The sequence below is a fragment of the Arctopsyche grandis genome, chromosome 5 (assembly GCF_051622035.1).
Source record: "Arctopsyche grandis isolate Sample6627 chromosome 5, ASM5162203v2, whole genome shotgun sequence".
NCBI classification, from domain to species: Eukaryota; Metazoa; Arthropoda; class Insecta; order Trichoptera; family Hydropsychidae; genus Arctopsyche; species Arctopsyche grandis.
The window spans coordinates 32,245,895-32,273,613 of record NC_135359.1 but is presented as its reverse complement, the minus strand read 5'-3'; the positions used below and the strand labels follow the sequence as shown (position 1 = coordinate 32,273,613).

Below are 27,719 nucleotides of genomic sequence, written 5' to 3'. Positions count from 1 at the left end.
TGGTCTCTGCTTCTGGCTGCTCTGCTCTCTGTCTCCCTCTCTCTCGTACCGTGTGCGTGTGTAGGCGCGATGTTGGGAGATGGAAATGGAAGGAGATTATAAACAATGAAACAGGTTGTAAGTCTGTATCGCAACTGTATTATATTAACATGTACAGAGAGCAAGCAGGGGGGGAGAGTAAACAAAGAACCACGCGTGCTTGAGGTTATGTACTACCCACGCGTGGCTGAGTTGTCTGCCTTCGGGACGAAGATAGACCAGGCTTCCTTAGTGCACACCGGATGGATACTGGAGCTGGTCTCCAAGTATCGTCAAAACATCACCAATCTCGAGTTGGTGATTCGGTGGCGAGGACGCGAGCCGCGAAAAAACACCGTTTACGCGGCGGCAGTTGGAGCGGGAGTGGGGGCTAGCTGCTCTCAGGGCGGCCAGCTCAGGCAAACGTAAGTTTCGTGGATCGTAAGGCCACGAAAACCGACCATCAGACAATTGGTCTGAACACTTCTGTTGCGGCTGCTGAGGCTTGGCATACCTGAACCTAGTTTGATGGTTCCTGCTTTCATTGGATGGACACAGACTTCCGCGCCGAGCAATAAATCAATAGCTGCGGGTTTATTCCAAAGTGGATCTGATAATTGTATTCCCGTTGGAATCGATATTAACTGCTGGTTTAACATAACAGTTGGAATTGCTCCGGTTATTTCGGGTAAAACTAAACACAATATATTTGCGGAGTAGTTGGTTGTTGCTGAACGTATGGTAATCTCAGTTATTTGCCGAGCACAACTTTCTTGATTTGCTATGCCTATTATCTTTTGTTGAATGCTTTCGAGTTTGAAACTATTTCGTTTGGCAAAAGATCTAGTGACATAATTGACTTGCGAGCCCGAGTTTAATAACGTACGACATTTAATTAACGACTCGTTAGATGCTTCAATGTCAACCTGCGCCGTTGGCAAAACGATTTCCTTCTGAGATAAATTAGTGGAATGCGCACTTACGGTCTTTCTTTTTGTATCATTGGGAATAGGCATGAGTTCTTTGTGCAACAACGTATTACGTTTCCGCTTACATATTGCACAATTAATATTTGCTTTACATGTCGATGTTCTATGGTTCGGACTCAACCAGTTGAAACATAAATTATTATTCCTCGCGAATTCGTTTCTTTCAGTTTGCGTTTCGGCCTTAAAACTATCACATTTGTATATTAATTGATTATCTTTGCAATACACACACGACTTTAAACCGCGCGACGGTTTCTGGTTAGTGAAATAAGTTCGCATAACCCTTTGACGATTAGATGAGGTTTCTTTAACTACATCTGACGGCGTAGTAGATTGCAACACGTTGCATCTGTTTTGTAAGAACGTTTCTAAATTTGTATAAGGTGGCATATCTCTGTCAGCCAGAGATGTCTCTCACTATTTTACCAACTGGAAAGGTAGTTTTCTGATCACGAAGCATACTACCATGGATCCAAAATACGGCCTTGTATTTCGTTTCCATCTTGGCCATCTGTGGCGAAACTATGCTTTGATTAATGGACTTCGATTTTGGGTCGTCCCTAGTTTTGCTCCTTGTCCTATGAGGGTTGGAGTTTGATTTCTCTCCTCCGTCGTTCACCTTAATTTCTTCTTCCCCTTTCTCTAACATGTGGTGAATTCTAGTAAATTTGCGAATATTTAACTATATGAAATAGGACTGTGCGCTAATGTCATTTGCTGACTGAGCTACGAATAGAGATATTATAATAAGAGCAATGTTTGTAATAATTAAGTTGTGGGTCTTCCCACTAAATCTTTGTGCTAATTTTAGTCACAAAGTAGCCGTATTGCATAAAGCAATTAGCGAAACAAATTGTGGGTCTTCCCACTAAATCTTTGTACTAATTTTAATCACAAAGTACAAATATTGCTGCAACTTTGTAATAATTGCAACAACGTACCCTTGCTATCTACCTACTGCCAACTACCAACGCGATTATTGCTTCAAAAAAGTATCAGTAATTGAGGATGCAATCGGATGAAATTACCCACGCGGTTATTGCTTCAAAAAAGTATCAGTAATTGAGGATGCAATCGGATGAAATTACCCACGCGGTTATTGCTTCAAAAAAGTATCAGTAATTGACGATGCAATCGGATGTGGTTTGCGCCCATCTGTGTGCTTAACGTGTACGTAGTTATCAACTCCTGAAGCATGCCTGCCAGTCGAGAGCTGGTCGATTGACTCCGCAATTCCTTAATTTGACTCAAAACTTGCTGAAAACAGAAGCAATCTTGCATTAGTATTAAATTGATCAATGGGATATTTGAAGGAAGATACCAATGTTTTATCATGCTCTTTGGTATCCGGTTCGAAGGACCAAATGTTGAAATCGGGGAATTCCCGAATTGTTGAGGTTAGCTCAGTTGCGGCATGTGATGGCGTTCTTCTTTACAAATTCTCCAAGCCTTTATTCTCCTGTCTGGTTATGCTCCGTGACGTTCAGGAAGGTGTAGTGATGATGAGGTATCAGCAATGAAAGTCATCGTGGTCCGTACAATAATTTATTCGATTTTAGTTTTACACGTGTTGGGCTGGTCGGCCATGGCGAGAATGGATATTTACAAAACAACCATTTCGTACTAAGACCCGACTGCCGTCATCGGAAATCAGTGAGTGGGGATACCAATCTTCAGTGTTTACCGTCGGTGAAAGAAGTTGTCGTGTCGGTGTATTGACGATTGGCAATATTGACATGTGTCAAATTTAAATTCGAACATGGCCTTTGGATCCTCGTTCTGTGTAATTATGATCCGTTTTGCGCAATTATTTGCATTGTGCCCATGTTCATTGCGTCGGAAACACTTCGGGCTATTTATTATTTGTCACCACTATTTGAATATGATTTCAAATTTCTAATTTGAGCCGTTATAATTGAAAGTGGCATAAGTCGAATTTTCTTCACTTCGAGAAATATCTCGCAAAAGATTAAATATATTTTTTTGTTTTTATCAATATTTAAAAATATTGGTAGCCTGTGATACGTTTATTCTGGATTTTTGAATTAAGTCAAACAGAAATAGTGATTTTGGAACTGAAAATTTGACTTCTGCCACTTTCAAATATAACGGATCAAATATTGAATTTATATATGTACAAGTTTGTTACTTAAGGTGTCGTTTAGGGGCAAACTGTAATGGCATCATTTAAAAATATAAATTTAATGTTTTTAAAAATAAAACGTATTTTATGTGTAAATATAAATTTAATGTTCGTATTATGTAAATGACAACATGAGTCGTTATTCCAAAGAAAAAGATTAATGTGCATATGTATGTGTTGTTTACTTATTTGTATGTATGTAGAATAAAAATAACTTTAAATTATTATTGACCCACTATGTCACCACTATTTGAGTATGATTAATGTAAATATTACAATAAAAATGTATGTACAATTCATAGATGTCTCGTTAATTGTCGAGTTTAAGTCAGTGTCTCGTAATTTAGCGACTTATATAATAAAAAATGCTGTATTGTTTGTAATTTGGCCAGGAAGGCGCATTGGGGTTTACCTGTAATGCCTTCCTGGTATGAAATAAAATAAAATAAATAAATAAAATAAAAAAAAATTATACGTTTATTATTTATTACTTCAAAGAAATCTCTCATAGATTGATTTTGTTGATGGTAATACATGTTGCGGTGGAATAAAAATAAATAAAATATATTATAATGTATACTAACATCGTTAAATGCCTCGAAAATAAATTATATCAAAAAAATTACTAACTGTTATTTATTTCCTATTAAATAAAACTAAATCCAATTTTCATACACTTTCAACTTTTTAATAATAGTACTGAAAGTGTTAAAATTTACATGATGAAAACGGTTCAGTGACAGTTTTGCATATGGCGATCTCACAAACGTCTTGAAAATCTCGAACACGGAATATCTGGCACTCAAGAATCCCACCCATCGGAAGTTAGCCATTCTAACGAGAATTCGAGTGCCAGATATTCCGTAGTTGCGATTTTCGTTGCAACGATTGTCATGTGCGAGATCGCCATGTCTGAAATTATCCGAAAACATACCTACTACCTATGTTGTATTAGAAATTTAGATTAAGATGTCCTTTTTTCCAAAAAAATATTTCTACATACATATGTATGTATATGCATCGGGTCAATCCATAAGTTCGTGCGCATTTTCAACATGCACGGGATTCGTGATGACTCATTACTAGAGTACGGACCCGCCGCTCATTGTTCAATTGTTGTAAATGCTTTGTAAAAAAGGTTCGGCAAACCTTTAACAATGCATTTACAACATTTGAACAATGAACGGCACGCTGGTTATCCGGGCTTTACTCATTACTAAACCAAAAAGATTTCGTACCTGTCGAAATTTGTCATCGCTTGACTAATATATTAGTCAGTCTGTCACCAATTTTCGTAAACATCGGACGCATATTAGTTCCCATAAAAAAATGAATGTCGATAATCAATACAAACTTCCTGTTTTATACTTTTATATTTTCGTATGGCGAATCTGCCAGATCTGCAGCGATAAAAATTAATGGTGTACATGGTGAAAATACTATCAGTGTATGACTGCCCAGAAATGGTTTAAAAATTTTAAAGTTTATTATGAATCCCATTCAGGACGTCCTGTTAATTTTGATAACGATTTCTTAAAAATCTTGTGGAGTCAGAGCCACAATTAACAGTGGATCAGATCGCAGAAATTATGGATTCATCTCATGGAAGTCTTTCGTCATTCTTCATTTAAAGATTTCACTATTTAAAAATTTTCTGAAATTGCGCACGAACTTATGGACTGATCTGATATGTACATATGTATATAATTCAATTATTAAAAAGAAACATTAGATAATTATGGACGCACAATTACAAAAAATAAATAAATTTTTCAAACATTTTCAAGTTTCAACATTTAGGGCGAAAACACTGAATAGTATGGAACTTCACGTCCTTGGCTCGACGCTGGGACAATGGGTGTTCTTCAAACCTAATTCGGTTAAAGTTGCACGTGTATGTTAGAGTGCATATGTTTCTCCTACATTTCTTTAAATATAGGATTCACAGTATGAAACAAGGATAAAATATCACCGAACACACTCCAGGGAGTGATTTTTGGGACTGTGTACCATGTATGCTGTTTTTTTGGCACATTTAAGTCTCAAAAAAAAACACGTCCCACTCAGTGTGTTTACGTCTACCTTCGTGGCGTTTTATCACTGGACCACAAATTGTTCATCAAAGAAAAGTCGATCGGTAGGTGCATTTGTTCTTGGTAAACATAAACTATATTCAACAAATTTGTCAATATTTTTGTATGAGACATCATTTTCACTGAAGGCTTTAAATATATCAATCCATCCATTAAATAAAAAAGTTCTATTACATAAAGTGTACTGGTTTTATCTCACGACTTACAAGGAAGGATAGCCAAAAAACCAATACTGCAATGGTTCGAATGGACCCTTAATCAAATAAAACTTTACTACTGCAGTATTTTATTTTTATTTTACATATATACCAGGAAGGCCTTACAGGAAAATCCCAAAATCATCCAGAAAGGTAAAAAAAAAAGATGAGACTTAAAAGCTGCAAATGCGAAATGCAGTAATGAGTAGAGACCGGAATCTGAAGGGGCTCTTTATTGTTCAAAGATTATAAATGCATTGTTAAAGGTTTGCAGAACCTTTTTTACAAAGGACTTACAACAATGGAACAATAGGCGGCACGTTTCCGGACCCTTCAGATTCCGACCTCTAGTAATGAGTATAGGTAGGACCGGAAGCGTGCTTTTCCAGGAAACAGGGCATTTTGGGTCTATTTTCCAGGAAGTAGAGCAAACTACAAAGCTAGAGTGCAAAAAAAAGATTCATCATAAAAATGAACTATGAACAAAAAACTGCACGCTTCCGGTCCTACCTCTAGTAATGAGTAGAAGTAGGACCAGAAGCGTGCTTTTTCCAGGAATAAGGGCGTTTTAGGTCTATTTACAAAGCTAGAGTGCAAAAAAAAAAGGTTCATCATAAAAATGAACAAAACACGGCGAACAATTGACAATGAACGGCACGCTTCCGGTCCTACCTCTAGTAATGATGCAGGATTTTCTAGCTAAACCGTCCAAACTACGTTCCATCGCACAAACATGACTTTTGCTTAAGATTTGGTCTAAAACAATGGCAACAATCAATTGAAATATACCATGTTAAAAAGTTAATTAATGATTAAAAGTTAATGGCCAACAACTAAAACCAAGTTATTGGCAGCTTGAAATCCGAAAGCCATTTCAGTTTAATAAAATAACAAGGATCAATATTAAACCTTGCAGTTAAGGATAAAGGGGGGGGGGGGGGCATTTTAAAATAAATATACGTTTAAGTCAGTGGCGTGCGGTGAATTTTTGTTTTGTTTTATCAGGGCTGTGGAGATAAGTCGGAGTCGGATTAATATTTATCAAATTCGACTCCTACTTAATTTTATGAATCGACTCCAATTTGAACGATTTAGTAAGATCACCTTTTCTTGCCAACGTATGAAATTGTTCATGATAAAAATAATTGCGATTTTCGAAATATCAAAATAAAAGAATTGAAAATTTACATTTAACCCAATTTATTGAATTAGATATACAAATCAATGTGAAAAATCAGAATAAAAAAGAGTATGAGACGGTGGAAAAAATCGGTTTTGACCACAAAACATCAAAATACCTACAATTGCGAATAGGGAGCGTGCTTTTTCCAGGAATCGGGCGGTTTGGGTCTTTTTAAAAAGCTAGAGTGCAAAAAAAAAAGTTCGGTGAACCTTTAACAAAGCACGTCCAACAATTAACAATGAACAGCACGCTTCCGTTCCGCTCACTAGTTATGGGGGTAAGGCGAATGAGACGACTGGCATGGCGATGCACGTGTGTTTATTATGGCAGCCGAAGAGGAAGTGGTATAGCAACTTTTGAACTTGGCCGAGTTGGTCCCAACTCACAGGACGGTAACCGAAACTCGGCCATGTCGTAGAGCCGCTACAATATCTAAAATATAATATGAAGAAAATGAAAATAAGTATTCCGTTCTAGATGATAATGAGTGATTCTGGGAATTCAAGGCATGCCACATTTTTTTCGCATGTTTAAAAGTATCTAAAACAAAACCATGTGCCACAATCCTCACTGTGTGTTTTCGGGATCGGTGATTACTGGTCACAAAAGACTCGTCAAAAAGTCATTAAAATCTCTGTACAGACGCCAGGCGTTCTCAATCGAGAAGCCACCTGGACGTGATGTTTAGCTGCTCAGCGCTAGATCGTCGGCGAGGCTTTCCCCCAAGGTGTCTTCCTTCGTCGTCTGTGGTCTGGTATCTGCTGATGGCGGCTCTGCTCTCTGTCTCCATCTCTCGTACAGTGTGCGTATGTGTGAGTGTGATGCGGGGAGACGGAAAATGGTGGGAGATTTATATAATGAAAACAGTTTGTAAATCTATATGTGAGCAACTGTATTTTAAGTTTAAATGTACGCAGGAGGGAAGGGGGGAGTTCGTATACAAAGAACACGTGTTGTGTGGCTTGAGGTTATGCACCAAGCACGCGTGTCTGAGTTGTCTGCCTTCGGGACGAAGACAGACCAGGCTTCCTCAATTCACCCCGGACGAATACTGGAGCTGGTCTCCAAGTATCGTCAAACATCACCAGTCTCGAACTGGTGATTCGGGATTGAGGAAACGCGCCGCTTAGAAGCAGTGTTCAAGCGGCGACGGTTGGAGCGGAAGTGTCACTGGCCGGGTCCCAGGGTGGCCAGCACAAAAACGGTTCGGTGATTACTGGTCACAAATTACTCGTCACAAAGTCACTAAAATCTCTATAACGGAACATCTGGCAGCCGAAAAGTCCATCATAGTAACGAGAACTTGAGTGCCAAATATTGTGTATTCGCGATTTTCATGGCGAAAATTGTCTTTGTGACCACCCCAATGTGACGAATAGTCCAATTACCCACAAAAACATCGACCAGCTCGTGGGTCGTAAGGCCACGAAAGCCGACCATCAGACAATTGGTCTGAACAAATTGCACAATACATTCAAAAACACACAATAAACAACATGGGCTACATTTTTATAAGTAAATTGACATCAATTATTTATTCGTAAGGGCCCCTTTATTCTTATTACATCTCTCTGCCCAAGACAGACTGCGTGCGCGCGTCGGAACGTCACGCGAATGACGTCACCGTCCGTCACATTGCACTTTTCAAATAAAATGCGCCAAACGAAGAACGGCCCGTCGATTCGTCTGCGGAATTAATTTACCGTTGCGTATAATGCCTACACGCCGGCTACAATTGGGACATTTTTTTCCGATGACAGAAAAATGAATTCGGCGTGCAGTGTGGGTGTGGGTGTCGCCGTGCGCTGAGAGAGAATGTATGCGTGTGTGTACGCGACGCTGCGTCTACACACTCGGCGAACTACCCGAGCCCGAGCGTGTGGACGCCGAGCACTCGACGCTCGCGGCTCGCTATTGGCTTGTACAAGTTCGGCGAGCGCAATATAGTACTGGCTCGTTCGCCGAACGTGGCTCGGGCGAGCGCTCGCCAATGTTCCGTTTGACGCAGAGCGTGAATGAATGTGTATGAGTGCCGGCGTCGAGCGAATGAAGTGTCGGCTGTCGGGTGTGGAGAGTGGAGAGTGGAGAGTGGAGTGCTTCTGTCAACTCTTCTGACTCCTCAGCTCTGGAGCATGGACTCGTTGGGGGGTGGAGGGGGCGGGGGAGGGGGCAGGACCCCGACCCGTAGCGGAAGCGGAAGTGTGTGCAGCTCCAGGTGCAGTTCCGCTGCCGAGCTGGAGTCTGGCCAGGAGAGGACTCCAGGGGTGGCGGGGACAGGGCTGGGGGTGGGACTGGGCGAGGGGCGGCAGGCCAGAGCGAGGGCTGCGCGTGACTCGAGAACGCCCCCGGCTCGGAAGGCGCGTCGCGTGCGCTTCTTCCGCAACGGAGATCGGTTCCATGGAGGGTGTGTCGTGCCAGTCCTCACCGAGAGATACAGGTATATCACCATTCAATTGTCTATCACCAACTATCGAATCTTCCTTCTGAAGCCTCCACCCACCTCCCGACAGGCCCCCGCGTACACAGCAGACTCTATAACATCTTCGTACGTACGATAGTAGTGAAAAGTTAAGCGAATCACAACAACGGCATATCAACATTTGTACTCTTGAATATGATAAGAATTATATGTGTCATCGTTAAAAATGTATTTTTGTTGTTCTGGAGATTCTTCGATTCATTTCTGACCCCCGACTTATTGCTGTGTACGTCAGATATTCAGTCAGTTGTTCATGATATGATCTAAACCAAGGTAATAGTGAAAAGTTTAGCGGATCAAAACCACAACATATCAACATTAGTACTCTTAGAATCTCATATGATTTATATGTGTCATCGTTAAAAATGTATTTTTGTTGTTCTGGAGATTCTTCGATTCATTTCTGACCCCCGACTTATTGCTGTGTACGTCAGATATTCAGTCAGTTGTTCATGATATGATCTAAACCAAGGTAATAGTGAAAAGTTTAGCGGATCAAAACCACAACATATCAACATTAGTACTCTTAGAATCTCATATGATTTATATGTGTCATCGTTAAAAATGTATTTTTGTTGTTCCGGAGATTCTTCGATTCATTTCTGACCCCCGACTTATTGCTGTGTACGTCAGATATTCAGTCAGTTGTTCATGATATGATCTAAACCAAGGTAATAGTGAAAAGTTTAGCGGATCAAAACCACAGCATATCAACATTAGTACTCTTAGAATCTCATATAAATTGTATGTGTCATCGTTAAAAATGTATTGTTGTTGTTCTGGAGATTCTTCAATACATTTTCTGGTGATTCTTTTAGACCCCCGAGTATGCGGTAGACTTTTTGCTGTGTACGCCAGATATTCAGTCAGTTGTTCATGATATGATCTAAACCAGGGTAAAGCCCGCTTTAAATGTCAGAAAATTTGACCCTTAAACCCCTCAACATGGGGCCGCCACCTCCTCCAACAAATACAGTCTGAGAGACCCTTTCGCCTGAGAACGAGACGGTTGTCCAGCAATATGGCACAAGAACTCAAGCACTGGTGTTCCACACAACCTGAATAAGTGTTCTGCGAAAAATTGGAATGGTATTATTCGCTGCAATACATTAAAACATCTTCTATATACTTCATATTGAAAGCCGAGAGATGGTCAATCTCCACTGATGTTTATGACGTCAAGTATCTAAGTGCAGGCAGAATCTAATCATTTTGATTATTTTCCTGCCTCACATGAATGTTTGAATGAATTAAATTTTACATATATGAAGAAGTTTCCAAAAATATTTTTATGCCACATATGTATGTACTTATGTACAAAAAAACTCTTTTGAAAAATAATAAAGCCGATTCTTGGGTTCAGAATCCATTTATCGTGACGGATTAACATGCAGGCTTATGCGCTAGTGATCAAAAATCAAAAGATTAGACATTAAATGATTTTTGGGCGAGTTTCTCAGAAGAGTAAGTTTGAGAATGTGTCGAAACAAGCTATTATTTTTTTACTTCCGTTACCACAACCTATATATGAGAAGCAGGATTTTTCTTATTATGCTGCAACGAAGTCAAAAAGCAGGAACAGGCTCCACGACACACCAGACATTGTACAAATGTTTGTAAGAATTCAAACTCACCAATATTGTGCCTGATATCAAGAAGATTTGCGATAAAAAGGAATCAAAATCAGCAAAGTCACTAAGAGCTTTATATTTTAAAAATAAATACTAAATAAATAATAGATATCTGAAAACATATCATCATTGTGCTGTGAAAAAGAAAATATTCCATCTTCTTCGTATGTTTGTATCAATATTTATATTGTTTTTATGACAAAAAGTGTCGTTTATGTGAATATCAGGGCTGTTAAGTCAGAGCATATAAAAAATCAAACTTTTTCATAATTTTTATTATTTTCTTTAATTAATATTATTAAGGAACATATGTATGTGTCAACTATGTAGTCTCCAATTTTTTTTTTTTTAAGTAAATCCACTAAAAATTTAAATTTAATAATTTATATATCACAAACCATGATTTTAAATAACGTATAAATATTGTTTGTTACAAGTTTTTCATTCCCAATTGAGCCTTTTTCATTTCAAATTGACCCTTTTTCGTTTCAAATTGACCCTTTTTCGTTTCAAATTAAACCTTTTTCATTTGGAAAAGGTTTAATTGGAAACGAAATCGTCCCCTTTTTATTTGAAATTGACCCTTTCTATTTCAAATTAAACCTTTTTCATTTCAAGTGGACCCCTTTTCAATGTCAATTTGAAATAAAAAAAAGGGTCAATTTCGAATGAAAAAAGGGTGGATTTGAAATGAAAAAGGGTCAATTTGGAATGAAAAACCTATATAATGACTAGTGGTTAGCATATAATGCTTTGATCGTAGTGGTCACGTGTTCAAATCCCACTGGTTTCTGCCGGCAACACCTTGAATTTGTGACTCCAGGTCAATCGTTTCCTATCGAGAGTTTGCCAATTTATCTGATTTTCATTGAAACGGTTCCAACAAATTGGCAACCTCGCCCATTTTCTCGCAAATCTCGACTGCAAATTTACAAATTTGATCATAAATGTCTCTGCTGATGTTAATTATTGGTATCTATTTACCTTGAATAATAATAATATCAAATGTATAATGTTTCTGGCCAGGAAGGTGCATTGGGGTTTCCTGTTTATTAAAAATTAATAATAAATTTCATTACTAATAATTCAATAAAATGGGGTCAATTTTTAATGATTTTTTAATTTTTTACAAACAATTTTATACATTGGCAAGAAAAGTCGATCTAAAATCGTTCAAGTTGGAGTCGGTAAATTTTGATCTGACTCCACAGCCCTGGTAAAAATACAAGATGTAAATAAGCTATCATTATATGCAGGCATAATTTGAAGATTTGTTCAACATTTCCTGTTGTTATAAAATTATTATCTTATCAGTTCATAAATTTCAGAATGATAAATGGACTGGTTAAAATTTAACAATCATTGCCCCCTTTTCACTGTAATCATATGACGAAGATAAAAAATAACTTCTGAGAACTTTCAAAATCTACAATCTTACATTCCATTGAATTCGTACACTTGTTCGAGTGAATGTTTAAACTTGGTAAATGCCAATAGGCGAAATAGCAAGACATGTGTGTACACAATTCGAAGCAAATGATAACAAAAAATAACGTTTTGTTTTGCAGAGAGAAAAATTGATCAAACGAGACGCTCTCGACCGAGCTCGTTACTATGCATCACCGAACCCTTGCTCGTTATCTGGAATTTGCTGACCTGTGCTAAATATTATTAGCTACGCATACATGAATAGTGATTAATCAACGTTGCTGACTCATCGTCTGTCTCGGACGCACACCGTCCGTATTGCACAATGTTTAACGAAAAACTTTACATTTTCAGGACGTTCGATAGTCTCACTGCCGACTTGACTCGAATCCTCGCCGACAATGTGACCCTGCCAAATGGTGTTCGCACAATATTCTCATTAGACGGTAAAAAGGTAATTTGAAAATGTTTCTATCCATCGCCCAATTTAACATCTCAAATATGGACTATTATATTATACTAGTGTTGTGCCCGCTATTTTCATCGGGTGGTTTGAAACACGAATAAAAATAAAGTTATATGTAGTATACTGTAAGATAATTTATAGGCGCACGCGCACGTAATATTAATCGAAATAAAAGTGGCACATTATACACTTAGCAATCCAGCCCGTTTGGAATGATGAATGAATGTGTGTGTGTGTTTGCCCTGGGGGCTTCGCCCCCGGCACTTCCAGCACGGCCAGAGCTCGACACCCCCCCCCCACTTCCCCACTACCACGCTTCCCGGCGTCTCGATTACTCGGCTGTGATTGGTTCCCCATACTGGTTGATCGTCTGTCACATATTTATATACATATTTACCGACAGTCCGTTTTTATATTTTATATATATATATATATATATATATATATATATATATATATATATATATATATATCTATATATATATATATATATATATATATATATATATATATAAACCTCAAATACAAACGACTACAGTGCGTATAATTCATTCCATCTATCTTTGCAATAGGTGAACTTTGAATCTCAATTTCCATTCCTTGAAAAGTTTTTTGTTTTAATCTTAAACCAATAGAAATCGAGTGTTTTCTCACTATTGTGTGAAATAATAATATATCATATAATATCGCTTTTCTGTGTGTCTGTGTGTGTGTGTGTGTGTGTGTGTATCTGCGATAACTCTCGCCATACTACATATAATAATCGTTTCGATTCGATATACATATGTACGTCACAGCTAAAACACTGCCAATAAAATTTACCAAAAACAAAAAAACTTCTATATATACTGTTTACTACCATTGTTTCCTCTTGGCAAGTCTCTGAGCATTGAGCGCCATCTATTGAAATTTTATTTAATTAATTACTTTTTCTATTGGTGTTTTATATTGTTTATATGTAGTTTTTACCATTTTTTTTCATATTAAACAATTAAATATATTTAAATGGCATTTGAAAAAAATTCGACCGCGTGCGGATCAAACACAGGACCGGCACATTTCTTTTAATTTTTTTTTAATTAATAGCTTAATATTCCATAGCCCATGATTATAATAACATGCTTATCTACGATAGTGGATGATATTAATTATGAAAATCATATCAGATATGATTAGAAGCTGTCAATAATGTTGTTTGAATGGTTTTTAGTTTTATTGGAGCCGAACGTTTTATTGTAATATCTATGAATTGCAATCTTTCACATGCATAATGATAACATTTGTTCGGCGATAAATTTGCACTCGATAAGCGCGACGCTGATTGATGAATTATACTGACACACATGTTTGTAAACGGCAATACCCATTAGCGGTAAAATTCAAATCGGTGTGGAGAAAGTAACGAACGGAGCTCATCCATCGCTTGACCCGGTTTGCCGCATTCCTTCGCCGATTTTCATATCGATCGATAAAACTTTCGCCTTCGTTCGGCTTGCAGGTGCTGAAGCTCGAGGATTTGGAAGATGGCAAGTCGTACGTGTGTTCGGGGAAGGGAGAGATTTTTAAAAAATTAGACTACAACGCTCAAATGTCCGCTAGACTGAACACGCCGGAATCCAACAACACCACGCTCAACACAACTCTGAAAACACCCAACAATAGACTGTCGAGACTGTTCAACGATACGGGGTCTCCGTACGGGGCCACCGGCAACGGCAACTCGGCCAAAGTGATCTCCAATGAAATATCCGTCGTGAGACCTCGTATCGTTACTATTATTAGGAATGGAATTAAACCAAGAAAGGTATTAAAAGTGCAATAATTTGCTCACATTTTTTTCTATATTGTACATAATATGAATGTAATATTTATTTATTTATACAATTTTAGCTAGTTAGCTAATTTTAATACATAATACTATTTTAATTTAATACATACTTAATTATAACAAAATTATATACATATATATATTAAACTTATATGCACTCTCCTTCACTGTCTCCCACACCTCGCAATGCATGCATCCACGGTCTTAAAAGACCTGCCGTACTCAGGGAGGGCATTGTACATGATCACACCCCTGTGAAAGACACCACCAACTGTTTTTTTTCTCCAAACTCTACCTACATCTAAATTGTTCTTATTTCTGGTATAATAACTATGTATATCACTATTTCTTATTATATACATAATCCTTAAAATACTTAGGTAATAACCTATGATCTAACTTATAAACAAAAGAAAATGTACTATTTCTTATAGTCATCCATCCCAATTCATCTAACACACTTCTTATACTTTTTAATCTACCAAGCTTCAAAATACCTCTCAAAGCTTTATTTTGTAGTTTTTGTATTTTTCCTGTTTTTTGGCCATTATACATGTTAAGCACAGTGGCACAATAAACCATGTGCGGCAAGACAATTGTATTATAGACTAAAATTTTACTTTTTCTACTACAACCAATCACTTACACAATTCAATGCTTTGTTTAAAATATTAGACATCATATCAACATTACTGACTATGATATATATTAGAGTATCATCTGCAAAAACATTAATTTTATATATATGATATGAATAATAAGGGTCCCAATTTAGACCCTTGCGGCACTCCATAAGGTGTTTCTAATTCAAATACATATGTTGTTATTCAATGTCTTTTCAGATATTCCGGTTACTTTTGAACAAAAGGAATAGTCCCACATTTGAACATGTCCTCGGTGCGTTCACGGAATGCATCAAATTGGATACTGGATGTGTTCGTAGGGTTTTTACGATCGGTGGCCGTCCTGTTTTGGCGTTAGAACACTTTTTCGGATCGGAAGAAGTGTTCTTCGCCTACGGAAATGAAAGGTATGGCCATTTACAAAACAAATAAAATCTTAACTTTTGTTTAACCACCAGAATAGACTAGTGGTTAACGTTCAAATCCAACTAGTTTCTGCTGGCCAGACCTTGGATTTGTGACTACACGTCGATCGTTTCCTATCAGAGTTTGCAAATTTATCTGATTGTCATTGAAATGGTTCCAACAAATTGGCAACCTTACCCATTTTCTCGCAAATCTTGAGTTTTCAGCAATCTCGAATTGTATAAAATATTGCAAATTTACAAATTTGACCATAGATGTCTCTGTGGATGTTAATTGATATGTATTTACTTTGTATAATACTATTAATACTTGTATCGAATGTACAATGTTTCTGGCCAGGAAGGCTCATTGGGGCTACCTGTTAGGCTTTCCTGGTATAGATTAAAATAAATATTCAAATATAAAAATAATGTAAACTGTGTACTTTCCAGGTATAGCCAAGAAGATTTCGAACTAGAATTTGAAGAAACCAAAACTATTCAAACATACAAGAAACCTTTAACAGTAAGAAATGGGTCTAAGTAAGTATGAAAACATAGAAATTTTTTATATTCATATTTACGGATAATAATATATTTTTTATTTATTGTAGGAATGGCCCCAGACCTGAAATGTGGAAACCGGTTAAGACTGGCGAAAATAAAGCGAAAGATGCCAACGGCGGTTCTTCGTTAGATTTGCTGTCTAATAGTGATGCTAGCACTCTAATCTTACCTGAACCTTTACGGTCGAAATACTCCATCGGGAAATTCATCGGTACATACATACATAAACTGCCTGAACACAATTTGGCACTGATTTGATCGATTTATTTATTACGAATTATTTACTATATAGGTGATGGTAATTTCGCCGTCGTCAGGGTCTGTAAAGATAGAGATACCGGCAAAGAATACGCTATGAAAATAATCGATAAGGATAAGTGTAGGGGCAAGGAACATTACTTAGAAACGGAAGTAAGTGTGTCGATAGTGCGAAGTTCGCATAAATAATGCTATTTTTATTACTATTATTTTGATACGATTGTTTAATTTTTAGGTGAAAATAATGCGTCAATTATGTCATCCAAGAATAGTGTCTTTAATCGCCGAACAAGATACTCCAGATTGGTTGTATTTAGTTTTGGAACTCGTCAGAGGTATTTCACACATGATGAATTTATTTTATGTTTTTATGTATAATGATGGATTTGACTTGATTTTGTTGCTTTTCAGGTGGCGATCTGTTCGATAGTATAGCTGCAGCGTATAAATTTTGCGAGAATAGAGCCCGTTTGATGATTCGTCATCTCGCTTCCGCTATGGCTTATCTTCATTGCATGGGCATTGTGCATAGAGACATAAAGCCGGAAAATTTATTGGTAACACTTTAGGTGTAATTTAAGTATTATTAATTTAAGTACTATTCATGGTTCAATGATCGTTGCCGATAAATCTCAATCGATAGTTGGGCACTCGACATCGTCGTCAGTGTAATAATATAGTTGTAAGTGTAATAATTATAATATAAAAATGTCGTGGGCGATGATATACAAAGGTATTAACATCTGGAAGACCAGGTGTCGCTCGGTAAAGGAGGCAGAGGCATTCAAAATGTTATAATAATACATTGTCAAACGTAAAATTCTGTCTTCGATAACAGGTTCGAGTTGCATTAATGATACATACATGTTTGATGATACAAACTTTTTATTTCATACATACATCATATGTGCCATGACAGGAATTACCCAAGGTGACACATATGTATGGTTAGGTTATTTTTGTACATAAATACTAGCAATTTTTCAAACATAACAGGATGTAGAATACAATAGAGACATATATGGAAAATCGACGAAAAAATTTGATACACAGCAAATTTGCGAGAAGTACATTATGTAAGTAGCATGATTTTAAGATTCAACAAATTCGAGATGCTAAATACTCGAATTTGTGAGAAATTGAAGGGAGGTTACTGATTGGTTGGATCTGTCACAACAATTTAGCTAGAAAAAATCGGAAAATTCTAGCAGGATACGGTTGATTTGTGTTTTAATAACCACAAAATTTTGCCTGCAGCGTATTTGGCTGGGACTTGAAACCACAACCAAATAAAAATGGGTGTAAATAAATAATGTTGCGTGGGGGTGGGTTCAGGATCCAATAATGAGAAGCCAAAATCGCTTTATTCAACGATTCAGGATGCCCACACGAGACCACTACTCGCTCCAGCATACTTGCTCTACCGTGTATACCTCCTTATAAAGGACAAGTTGCTCAGCATAGCATCCCCGATCTGTTGGTGTGTTTATTGTGTAGGCACGTACATAGGTCTACCCATACTCGCCCCGTTCTGTGAGGGACTCAATAAGTGTTACTCACTAACGGGACTCACTAAGTGTAACTCACTGAGTCCCATTAGCCTAATCTGGGGGCTCTATTGTTCACCCATGAATGCACTTAGACAGTGGATACTCTCTTCCATGTTCCCACGCTACAATAAAATACAATAGAGGTTCAAACTTTCAAAAAGGTGAAATTTTTAAACCTGGTTTATATGTTTGCAGGTGGAAGTTGAAGGTGATCAAGTTGTAGGATTAAAGCTAGGCGATTTCGGTCTCGCTTGCGAAGTGACGAAGCCTTTGTATACAATATGTGGCACTCCGACTTACATAGCGCCCGAAATTCTGTTGGAATCGGGCTATGGCTTTAAGGTAATATATATAAGAAACGTGCCAGAAATAAAACTGATTTGGTGTCAGAAGTGGGATGTGTTATTTTCTTTTTATTATTTTTGATTCGCCTGTAATTATTTGTGGTTAACACTTCTACCATATTGAAATTGATTACAGATCGATGTGTGGGCGGCGGGCGTTATCTTGTACATCCTGTTGTGCGGATTTCCTCCGTTCGTCGCCGCAGACGGTGACCAAGAAGCCCTGTTCAACGCCATTTTGAATGGCCGTTACGATTTCCCCAGCAAGCACTGGGTGGACGTGAGTCAGGGTGCCCGCGACCTTATCACCAACATGTTACAGTGGTCGCCTATCTTGCGATTCAGCGCCGAAGACGTCCTCGACGATCCGTGGTTAGCCGGCGATTGCAGTACGTAATCCACGCACATATCGAACACAACGAATACACAATGAACTTAATAATGAATTGTATTGTATAATTTTACAGGAGGACCTATACTTTGAAATATGAGTCCGCCCATGAATGACAATGGACTTACATAGCAAATTATATATTTTTTATTAGGTCAAATTATAAAATTAATACAACAACAACAAAAAAAAATAGGTAGTTTTTAATGATTGCAATTAGTGATATAAGTGTTGTGGGATACCAAATAATTTGTAACTAGTGAAAAATCCTATATAAATATTTATATATTATATATAACACTAATTAAACGGTATGGTGCATAGACGTTATACATTATATTTAAAAAAAATGATAAAACTTGTGATGTCAATATATTTTGTTTTATGATTTAACGTTTGATCAAGAAACGAATCGCCTCATGTTGTATTTATTTTTAATAGTATGTATGTATTTATTTCGAAATGATCCATTTTTATTTTAAAAGCTTTTATATATATAAAAAAAAAAAATACATATATCTTGCTTAAAAAAACTATTTTGTAGTATTTAAAAATTAACTCTCTAAATATTAGCATGCATGGGTGCTTAAAGCTTAATTTTTTTTTTATATATACATATATATTTCTTTATGAATTTCGAACAATTTATTTTATAAATATTAGTTTATTGGATTGACTCAAGTGAGCACTGCTTATAATCATTAGATTTAGTGAAAACAAATTGATCCATATCGACATATTAAAATTTACTATCTATCTTGTCTAAATTAACGCTTTCTAAAAAAAATCGAATCTCGAGAATTACTTTGTTCGATAATCTTTATGCATATTTCCTTTGTAATTTTTGCAAGCGTATGTACATATATATATATATATATATATATTATTTAAATTTATTCACAAAGTCTTCTCCGTTTACATTCGTCGTGTAAAATGGAAGAAGTGCTGTGTATAAATTGCATTTCATTCTACGGTCGGTTTACACCAGAAAGTCAGTAAAATCGATTTAAAATCGTGTTATTTGTGATCAATCTGGACATTTTCTGGTGTGTGTGTGTGTATTTTTGTTATCTTCATATCATTCTTCAAAGGACTACCTATTTATGACGACATATCAATGTATTGTACAAAGGCAATTCATCAATCTTTCAATCAGTGAGCTTTTGACGCGAAGCTTTTTAATTGTAATGAGCTACATTAGCTTGTGATTTGAAGCACACATTTTACGAAGTGAATGCTGTTATATATAATATAATGTTAATTAAAAAGAAAAATCTTAAACTTATTGTACGCCATCATCTTTCCTTTGCATATCTTGCTTGAATCATGATGCTGTGCACTGCATATGTATTTATAGTGCATTATTACTGTTGCATATTATATTTATATACTAATAATAATTTGTTTCCGATAACAATGTGATCGAATGTGAGATCAAACTTTCTACTTTTTATATTGTAATAATATGATGATTAAAATATACAAAATTTATTTCAGTATTGTGTAACGTTTGTTATGTATTCGTTTTAAGGCATTGATAAATTGAAAAAGTATAAAAATCTTTATTATTTATAAAATAAGCTATTTTTTCTATTATACATAAGCCTATTCCTTTTTTTTTGTTTTTGTTTTGTGGCATTAATATCAGTATCAACTTGTTTGCCAAAAAGATTAATAAAAAAACGTCCCACAATTGTATTTCGTGCCAAAACAACTTAATATTGTTAATGCAACTGTGCCAAAGGTGATATAAAATTTAATTTTCAAATCGGAACAGAATTTTTTGAAACGTCATCTTTGTTTATTAGGGCGGGACACAAAGTGTATCTTTGAATTTTTAACAATTGGCCGAATTATTGTAATGATTTTTATAGAATGAAACCAAAATTTGTGTAAAAAAAAAAAATTCGCTGCAATGTAATTATGTACAGAAAAATAATAATTCAAAACAACGATTTTTGTGTTAAATATGTATGTAAATGTAATTACTATTAATTTTTATGGTTTAAATTAAAACATATTCATTGAATTTTTTTTACGTATTTTGTCTTAAGCATTCCTGTATAGTTCATTGAGCCGTATGTTTAAAAATGTGGATTTATTTTATCACACCTGCAACGGTTCACTTGCGCGTTTATTTTTCTTTGTGATCAGTAATTATGATTATTTATTACTTGTGTTATTTTCAATTTTATATTAAAAATAATATATATATATATACATATAAAACGACTGAAAGAAGTGTGTTGTGTGCTTTCAATACTTTGGAAATCGTGTTTTTTTTTATTATTTATTAGTTTTATTTTAGAACGACGTGTTTTATAGTTTCTTTCCATCTTTATTGTAATTACAATAATTTTCTGTCTCGACTGTAAACATGTAGTTCATTTAATTATCATTTACGTATTGACACATTTCAAAATAATAATAAAAATGTGTTTATAGCTTAAAAAAAAACACAAAACTCATAAGACCATTATCTGCTTGAAAGCTTTAAATGTTGTTTATTTTTATAAAATAGAAAATAAGCAAAACAATAAATTTTATGAGCAATTTTTACGTTTTTCTTTTTTTGTTTGTAATGCATATATCATCCATAACTGATTTACCCAGATCCAACAAAATCGTTAAAAGATATTTTAACAAAATCCCTAATTTGGTAATTAAATGAACAAATTCGCTGATTAATATGTGGAAAAACTACCCAGGAGACGAACTATGCAGATAGTTTTTGAATAGAAAATTCAAATTGCCGGCAGTATAGCTCGGTAGTTGCGCTAATGCTAACCACTAAGAAGTTCCTGGATTGAATTCAATTTAAAATAATTTATTCGGAAGTACATATTTCTGTAATACTGCTGTCATTCCAAGTCGATCGTTTCCTATTAGTTTGCTTATTTGATCGTTTCCTATCTAATTTCATTGTGGAAACAGTTCCTCATCAAATTGGTAAAACCATCCTACCCACTATTATATGAATGATTTTAAATTTTTAATTATAAATATGCAATAATTTATACATATGTAAAAGTTTAATACCATAGGCTCAAGGGCAACCTGCAATGGCATCATGGAATAAAAATACAAACTCTTAGTAAAAAATAGGATGAGATGACTTCCATTTGGCAAGTTATTAAGCATCTTTTGCTCTTAAGTCATTTTGACTGGAACTATGCAATATTACGCACGTATCAGTTACCCATTGGGGACGTCGATACCTACGATATTTTCCATAACCAGTTCCTAAATAGCAACCACAGGTTGCAACATTGTAACTGGATATGGAAAATATTGTTGGTGTCGACGGCTCCAATAATGTAATTTTTAATATGATACTAATCATTGTTGACACTGACGGCCGCTGACTCATATTTGTGTCATGTTGGGTGCACAACGTGTAGAGGCCGCTAATACATATATGATTCACGAATGCGCGAACTGTTTCAGTCCGCTAATATATGCTAATATTTTATCATCGGCCAGAATCTATTGATGAAAACGTGATAAAAAAATATATCAGTGGACTGAAACAGTTCGCGCAGTCGTGAATCATATATGTGTCAGCAGCCAGTAAGCGTTGTGCACCCAACATAATACAAATATGAGTCAGCGGCCTTCATTAGTGTTAAGAATTTTTAAGTTTTAAGTTAATCATTGTCAAGATTTTTAAGCATCATTTAAAAATTCATATTATATATACATATGTACATATAAATTCACCAACGAAAAGCATTGCATTGCTGTAGCGTTTTGAGATGTGTTGTGAAAAAGAAATCGAAACAAAACATTAATATTATTCAGTTGTTTTATTTTTTCATGTTTCACAATAAATTTTTAGGATATGATTTTTATAAAAACAGCCAGGTGGAAGTTGAGCTTTGGTATATGGTATTAAAGGGCATACAAACGTTGGATCCCACACTCGTGTGAATGGTTATCCTGAGTTTGACCAATAAATGCTATAAAGCGACCTAAACTTTTCACTTGGATCCCCGAACCTACCCTGATGTACAAAAATTATGCAAATCATTCTAAATTTTAAGATTTTCAACAACAGTTGAGCGCATTAGAAGCTTATCTAGGGATTTTCCATTTTTGATGGAACTTGATGTTATGAAAATTTATATTTCTTTCTTCCATCTGTGAATTCCGACTCCTTCATTGTGGGGTGAGATTGCAGTCAATATTAAGTAACAACAACTGAAAATGTAAAAGATTATACAATTATTAATACGAAATACTAGACCAACAAAAAATATTGAAACATTACTCACTGATATTGTATGGGAGACCTAAGGTTTCAACAGATAGGGTTCAAGTCGATTTCACTGTAGTGCTTTGCAATTAATCTTGTTCACCTGCTTTCCTACCTGGAAAACATATTTATAAATTTACAACACCCAGAGTTAAAACAAAATTTTATCTATTGATATGTATGGAATTTGTATATATTTATGTATTTAGATAATGTAAAAAACGAGGCTTTTAATGATAGTATAAATTAACATTACTTGTCAAAGTATTTTACATATTTCAATTCAGTAGTTTTGAAAATTCTAAATCTTGATTTTTCGCTTTGTTATGAATCTCTAGCATATGTGAACCCCAAAATATCCAATTCTTATAGCTCAGCTAAACTGACCAATAGGAATCATGTATTTTCCTCCATATTCCAAACAGCCATGAGTTATTTAAAGGATTTAATATACATATGTAAAATGGACATTAGTCCAGTATCAAAAAAACATGTCCTCTATTTATCCCTGTTTTCCTAAATTATTCCTCAGTTATCTCAAAAAGTTAAATTGTTTTGCTATCGAAAAGTCCTTCAGCTTCCGTGGTACATTCCTGGATAAAGACTTTCGACGTTTTGATTATCCATATTTCAGAACCTTTGATTTAATTTTTTAATTTGTACCACCATTTCTCAAAAGCTGATTTCGACCAATATGCCAGCCATTTCCAATAATTAACAAGAGATTCCCTTCTAGAAAAGCGACGCTCTTCTAGGTCGTCGGGTATTTTTAGTAGGTTAATATTCACCTCAAGACTTTAAATACATTAAAATTTATTTTGTGCATTTTACAATTAAGACAAAAAGAGTAGAGTGTGACCTTGAGCTCGAATTAGGCGTAAAGGGGAAAAGAATACCCTTCGTGAGGAAAATTGGCACACACGTGCTCTTCTAACACACGATGATTTTGTGGTTAGTTCGCGTTTAGTGTATTGTTTGAATCTAAACGATCAACAAATGTAATTTGAAGCTTGATAAGGACCTGATGCTTTGAAGAAAATAGACGATTCTCCGTGGAAGGGCACAACCGCACAATCCGGCGAAACAAACTCGGTGACGATGACCCCGTGTTAGTGCAGTCGCTAACCGCTTCCAGAAAGTACTTCAAATCGCTCTTTTCCACCTCTTCACCGTGGTGTAGTGGGGAAAACGCAGCTTGTGCGACGCGCCAGAACCTCTTTTTCGAGCCGAAACGCACCTTTACTTTTAAATGTAAAATCTAGATTTCACGTTTTCAATATTAGAGAGCATAAAATTATAGGGGCATTTTTAATTGTTATTAGTTTATTTATTCAAAATATATTTTGCAAAAGTTAAACGATCGCTGCATACGAGCATATGATTTCTATTTTAACATACGTGCAACCACTTTTGCGCACTTTTTCTTCCGCTGCTGGATTCCATTATTATCCTAGGTCAGGATATTTTCCCCTGGAACCGAGGGTGGTGACCCAAACTCGACCATATCGTATGGCCCCTACATTACAATAATTCTTATATAATCAGGAAAAACATGTTAGTTGTTTTTTCAATCTTTCGTGTAGTGCAATAATAATTCCGTGAAGATTGATAAACCTGTAAGGCAGGGAAGGTATGTTGACCGTATCCCGGCCTAACGAAACACATGTTGTGTAGTTTGTAAGAGGATCGTTTATTTTTGTTCAATTGTTACAATGGTTATTGTATGTACGAAGAGGTTGAGCTTCGGAGAAGTGATCTGGTTGAACTCCAGAGGTTCTCTCTGGTGTTGGGAGCTGGTGCGTCGCTTTATATACGTTCTGGCTTGATGCGTGCCGCGTGCAGATGCTTTGTCTTCGTTTCCAGGACACCTGTGTTAGGGACACGTGTTGACCTGTTTTTGAGGCACGTGTCTTCGGTACACGTGTGGTTTATAGCTATGGGGTCAGCGCCAAGACGTCGTTCGTTTGAGAATGAGGTCGTGTGCCACGCGTAAACGACTTTTCAGGACATGTGTTACGGTTGCCTGATGACATAACTGTTGGGTTTCGTTCGTTTTACGATCGAGCGATGAACTCTTTCTTCTGGAATGGTCGAAGGGGACGTTGCCCTTAAGTTATGCATGTTTGTACAGGAGCGACGATGATTGGTGTGAAATGTATGAGATCACTGGTTTTGATTCGTAATAGCACAAGTTGTGCTATATTCCTACAAACCCTTAACTATGCAAGCGATATTATTGACTGGCTTGACCGATGTGCAGAAAACGTTAATGCTTGTGTGAAGAAAAAGTGCAATAGTAAAATGACAGCATATTACCTGTGGCGGCTCGCTTATACGACATGGTCGAGTTTGGTTGCCTTCCTGCGAGTGGGGACCAACCCGGCTGGATTCGGAGAGCCGCTACTCACTCTGTCTTCAGCTGTCATATAATAAACACGTGCATTAACATGCCAGTCGTCTCATTCGTTCATCCTCCATACTGGTGACCCCCGACATCGAGCCACGCAGCCTCGATCAATTTCAACATGCCGCTCATCCCTGCCTCGCCGAGCCAGGCGGGAAAGCTACCCGCCGCGCCCTCATCGCCATCAACACAGCACGCCGCGGCCCGTCGGTGACAATAAACGAGCAGACACGGCTACCTACCTACCTACCTATCGACTGGAGTCCAGCCACAACGTCGATGACAGGTGCTTAAAAAATGGGGGAGCGAATGAGACGACGATCTTGACAGCTGGATGTGGAGTCATGCGCGATCCAGTACACATAGAACGGTCATCCAGCACCACAAGATACACACCACCTCAGCACCATCATCATCATCAAGGCCCCGTCCGTCCCCACGAGCGTCGTCACGCCGAGACGGGCGGTAGCGCTACAACACCTCCACGAGCCACAACGACTCACAGTCCAGCTCGGAGTATCATCAACCACATCGATGCCCCTGCCGCCCCCGCCGCCCCACCAACCGACATCAGCCTCGGAAGAGCGGCGCCGCCGCAGCATCGCATCGGCGCGACCATCGGACCAGCCACCGTCCTGCTCGCGACGTCACCGCCCTCGAATCTACCGACCATTCAGGGCGGTACACCTATACAGCGGATGACCCACGTCAACATTTTTTTTTCTCCCCACTTAATAATTTTTTTCTTTTGTAAAATTTGTTTCTTTGTAATTTTGGTATCGCTGATGCTGGGGGGGGAGTGATGTGGCGGCTCGCTTATACGACATGGTCGAGTTTGGTTGCCTTCCTGCGAGTGGGGACCAGCCCGGCTGGGTTCGGAGAGCCGCTACTCACTCTGTCTTCAGCTGTCATATAATAAACACGTGCATTAACATGCCAGTCGTCTCATTCGTTCATCCTCCATAACACTAACAGCATATCTTTCGTTCTTTAAAATATCGGGGCGCGGCGGGTAGCTTCCCCGCCTGGCTCGGCGGGGCAGGGATGAGCGGCATGTTGAAATTGATCGAGGCTGCGTGGTTCGATGTCGGGGGTCACCAGTATGGAGGATGAACGAATGAGACGACTGGCATGTTAATGCACGTGTTTATTATATGACAGCTGAAGACAGAGTGAGTAGTAGCTCTCCGAACCCAGCCGAGTTGGTTCCCACTCGCAGGAAGGCAACCAAACTCGACCATGTCGTATAAGCGAGCCGCCACAATAGTGAATTGATTTTTTTAGCATATAAACTTGACAACATACAAAAATCAAAATTACACAAACACTACATATGTATATTATATCAGGGGGTTACAACTTTATTAAAGACAGAAATATATAGAGAGATACAATAGAACATTGAATAGAAAAAAAAAGTAAAATTATATTAAAAAAATATTATAAAAGAAGGCATGAAAGGAAAATAAAAATATACAAAAGTAATTTAAAATAGTAAAAATAATATGTAAAAAAGAATTTTATAAAATTCTCAGTGTTGCTACCCGGCTTTGCCCGTGCTTTTGTGACTGGACAAATAATACAAATACTGACCATCTATGCATATTAAAATATTGACTATAAATTGATTAATATCTAAGGAACAAATACTCGAATAAATAAATAATAAATCAAAAATCTTTGTTTTATGTATGTTAAGTGGGGTAATATTGTCAGTGAAAATATATTTTCACTAGCGTTTTAGTGATATCATAACCGAATACTTTCGCACTAGTGAATAGTACCTACATGCACATACATATATGTAACTTAAAAATGGTGCGATTTCGTTGTAACATGTGTATATGTACTTATACGATGACCGAATGATAACTTACCGGACAAATAATAAAAATACTGACCATCTATACATATTACAATACTTCACAAAATTATTTACGAGTTAACAAGTATACAAATCAGTCAGTTTATTGAGCAAAATAATGTAGTGATAAATTAAGAATATTCTCGATATTTTCGAGATTCTAATAAACGATTTCTCGAGATACGAGAATCTCGAATTTTCATAATAAAATATTCTCGAGAAATGAGAATCTCGAAATTTTACAATAAAACATTCTCGAGAAACGAGAATCAAAATTTATCGAGAATCAAAATTTATCGAGAATTCTCGAGACGAGATTTCTCGATCACAACCTCTAGTTCGAACGGAGGTACTTCGGCCAAGGTTGACTTTCGTGGTCGAACAGGACGTGATGATATAATTTGTACAGATTGAGTTCGATGAGGGAAATAGGTGATATCATCGACCTAGTTTCGTATGGTACAAGCTGTGCTATATCCCTACATATGCATTCTAGTTCCGATAGTTTGCAGCAAGTAAATATTAACTGGCCTACAAAAAAAAATAGAGGATGAACGAATGAAACGACTGGCATGTTGATGCACGTGCTTTTATTACGAGAGCC

General features: G+C 36.7%; 3 protein-coding genes and 1 long non-coding RNA gene across 4 annotated transcripts in view; 2 read left to right on the top strand and 2 right to left on the bottom strand.

The window, feature by feature from the left end:
- Window positions 1–141: 141 nt before the first annotated feature.
- On the bottom strand, window positions 142–3,583 carry LOC143911727 (uncharacterized). Its single transcript, XM_077430739.1, has 2 exons — window positions 3,105–3,583; window positions 142–2,879 (listed from the first exon to the last, which is right to left on the bottom strand). The coding sequence occupies exon 2, from the start codon at window positions 1,395–1,397 to the stop codon at window positions 420–422; it is 978 nt and encodes a 325-aa protein (XP_077286865.1). The 5' UTR covers window positions 1,398–2,879; window positions 3,105–3,583; the 3' UTR covers window positions 142–419.
- A 3,163-nt stretch (window positions 3,584–6,746) lies between these two features.
- Window positions 6,747–27,719, top strand: part of LOC143912008 (uncharacterized) — a 439,734-nt gene continuing 418,761 nt past the window's right edge. Inside the window, exon 1 of the mRNA XM_077431115.1 lies at window positions 6,747–6,900. The gene's annotated coding sequence lies outside the window, so the exon portion shown is untranslated. The remainder of the gene's footprint in view (window positions 6,901–27,719) is intronic.
- On the top strand, window positions 8,625–19,090 carry LOC143911626 (serine/threonine-protein kinase GA29083). Its single transcript, XM_077430598.1, has 12 exons — window positions 8,625–9,060; window positions 12,516–12,615; window positions 14,126–14,431; window positions 15,298–15,485; window positions 15,936–16,025; window positions 16,097–16,260; window positions 16,342–16,460; window positions 16,543–16,642; window positions 16,719–16,864; window positions 18,053–18,199; window positions 18,338–18,590; window positions 18,669–19,090. Exons 1-12 carry the CDS (start codon window positions 8,639–8,641, stop codon window positions 18,683–18,685), a joined length of 2,052 nt encoding a protein of 683 aa, XP_077286724.1. The 5' UTR covers window positions 8,625–8,638; the 3' UTR covers window positions 18,686–19,090.
- LOC143911827 (uncharacterized) lies at window positions 22,382–24,641 on the bottom strand. Its single transcript, XR_013260595.1, has 3 exons — window positions 23,869–24,641; window positions 22,867–22,962; window positions 22,382–22,792 (listed from the first exon to the last, which is right to left on the bottom strand). It is a non-coding gene; the product is annotated as an uncharacterized LOC143911827 (long non-coding RNA).

Coding starts and splice junctions, on each gene's coding strand:
- LOC143911727 (XM_077430739.1), bottom strand. CDS start 1,397: ATGCCACCTTATACAAATTTAGAAACGTTCTTACAAAACAGATGCAAC.
- LOC143911626 (XM_077430598.1), top strand. CDS start 8,639: ATGAATGTGTATGAGTGCCGGCGTCGAGCGAATGAAGTGTCGGCTGTC. Junction 16,026..16,096: donor ACAGTAAGAAATGGGTCTAA/GTAAGTATGAAA, acceptor TATTTATTGTAG/GAATGGCCCCAGACCTGAAA. Junction 16,261..16,341: donor CTCCATCGGGAAATTCATCG/GTACATACATAC, acceptor TTTACTATATAG/GTGATGGTAATTTCGCCGTC.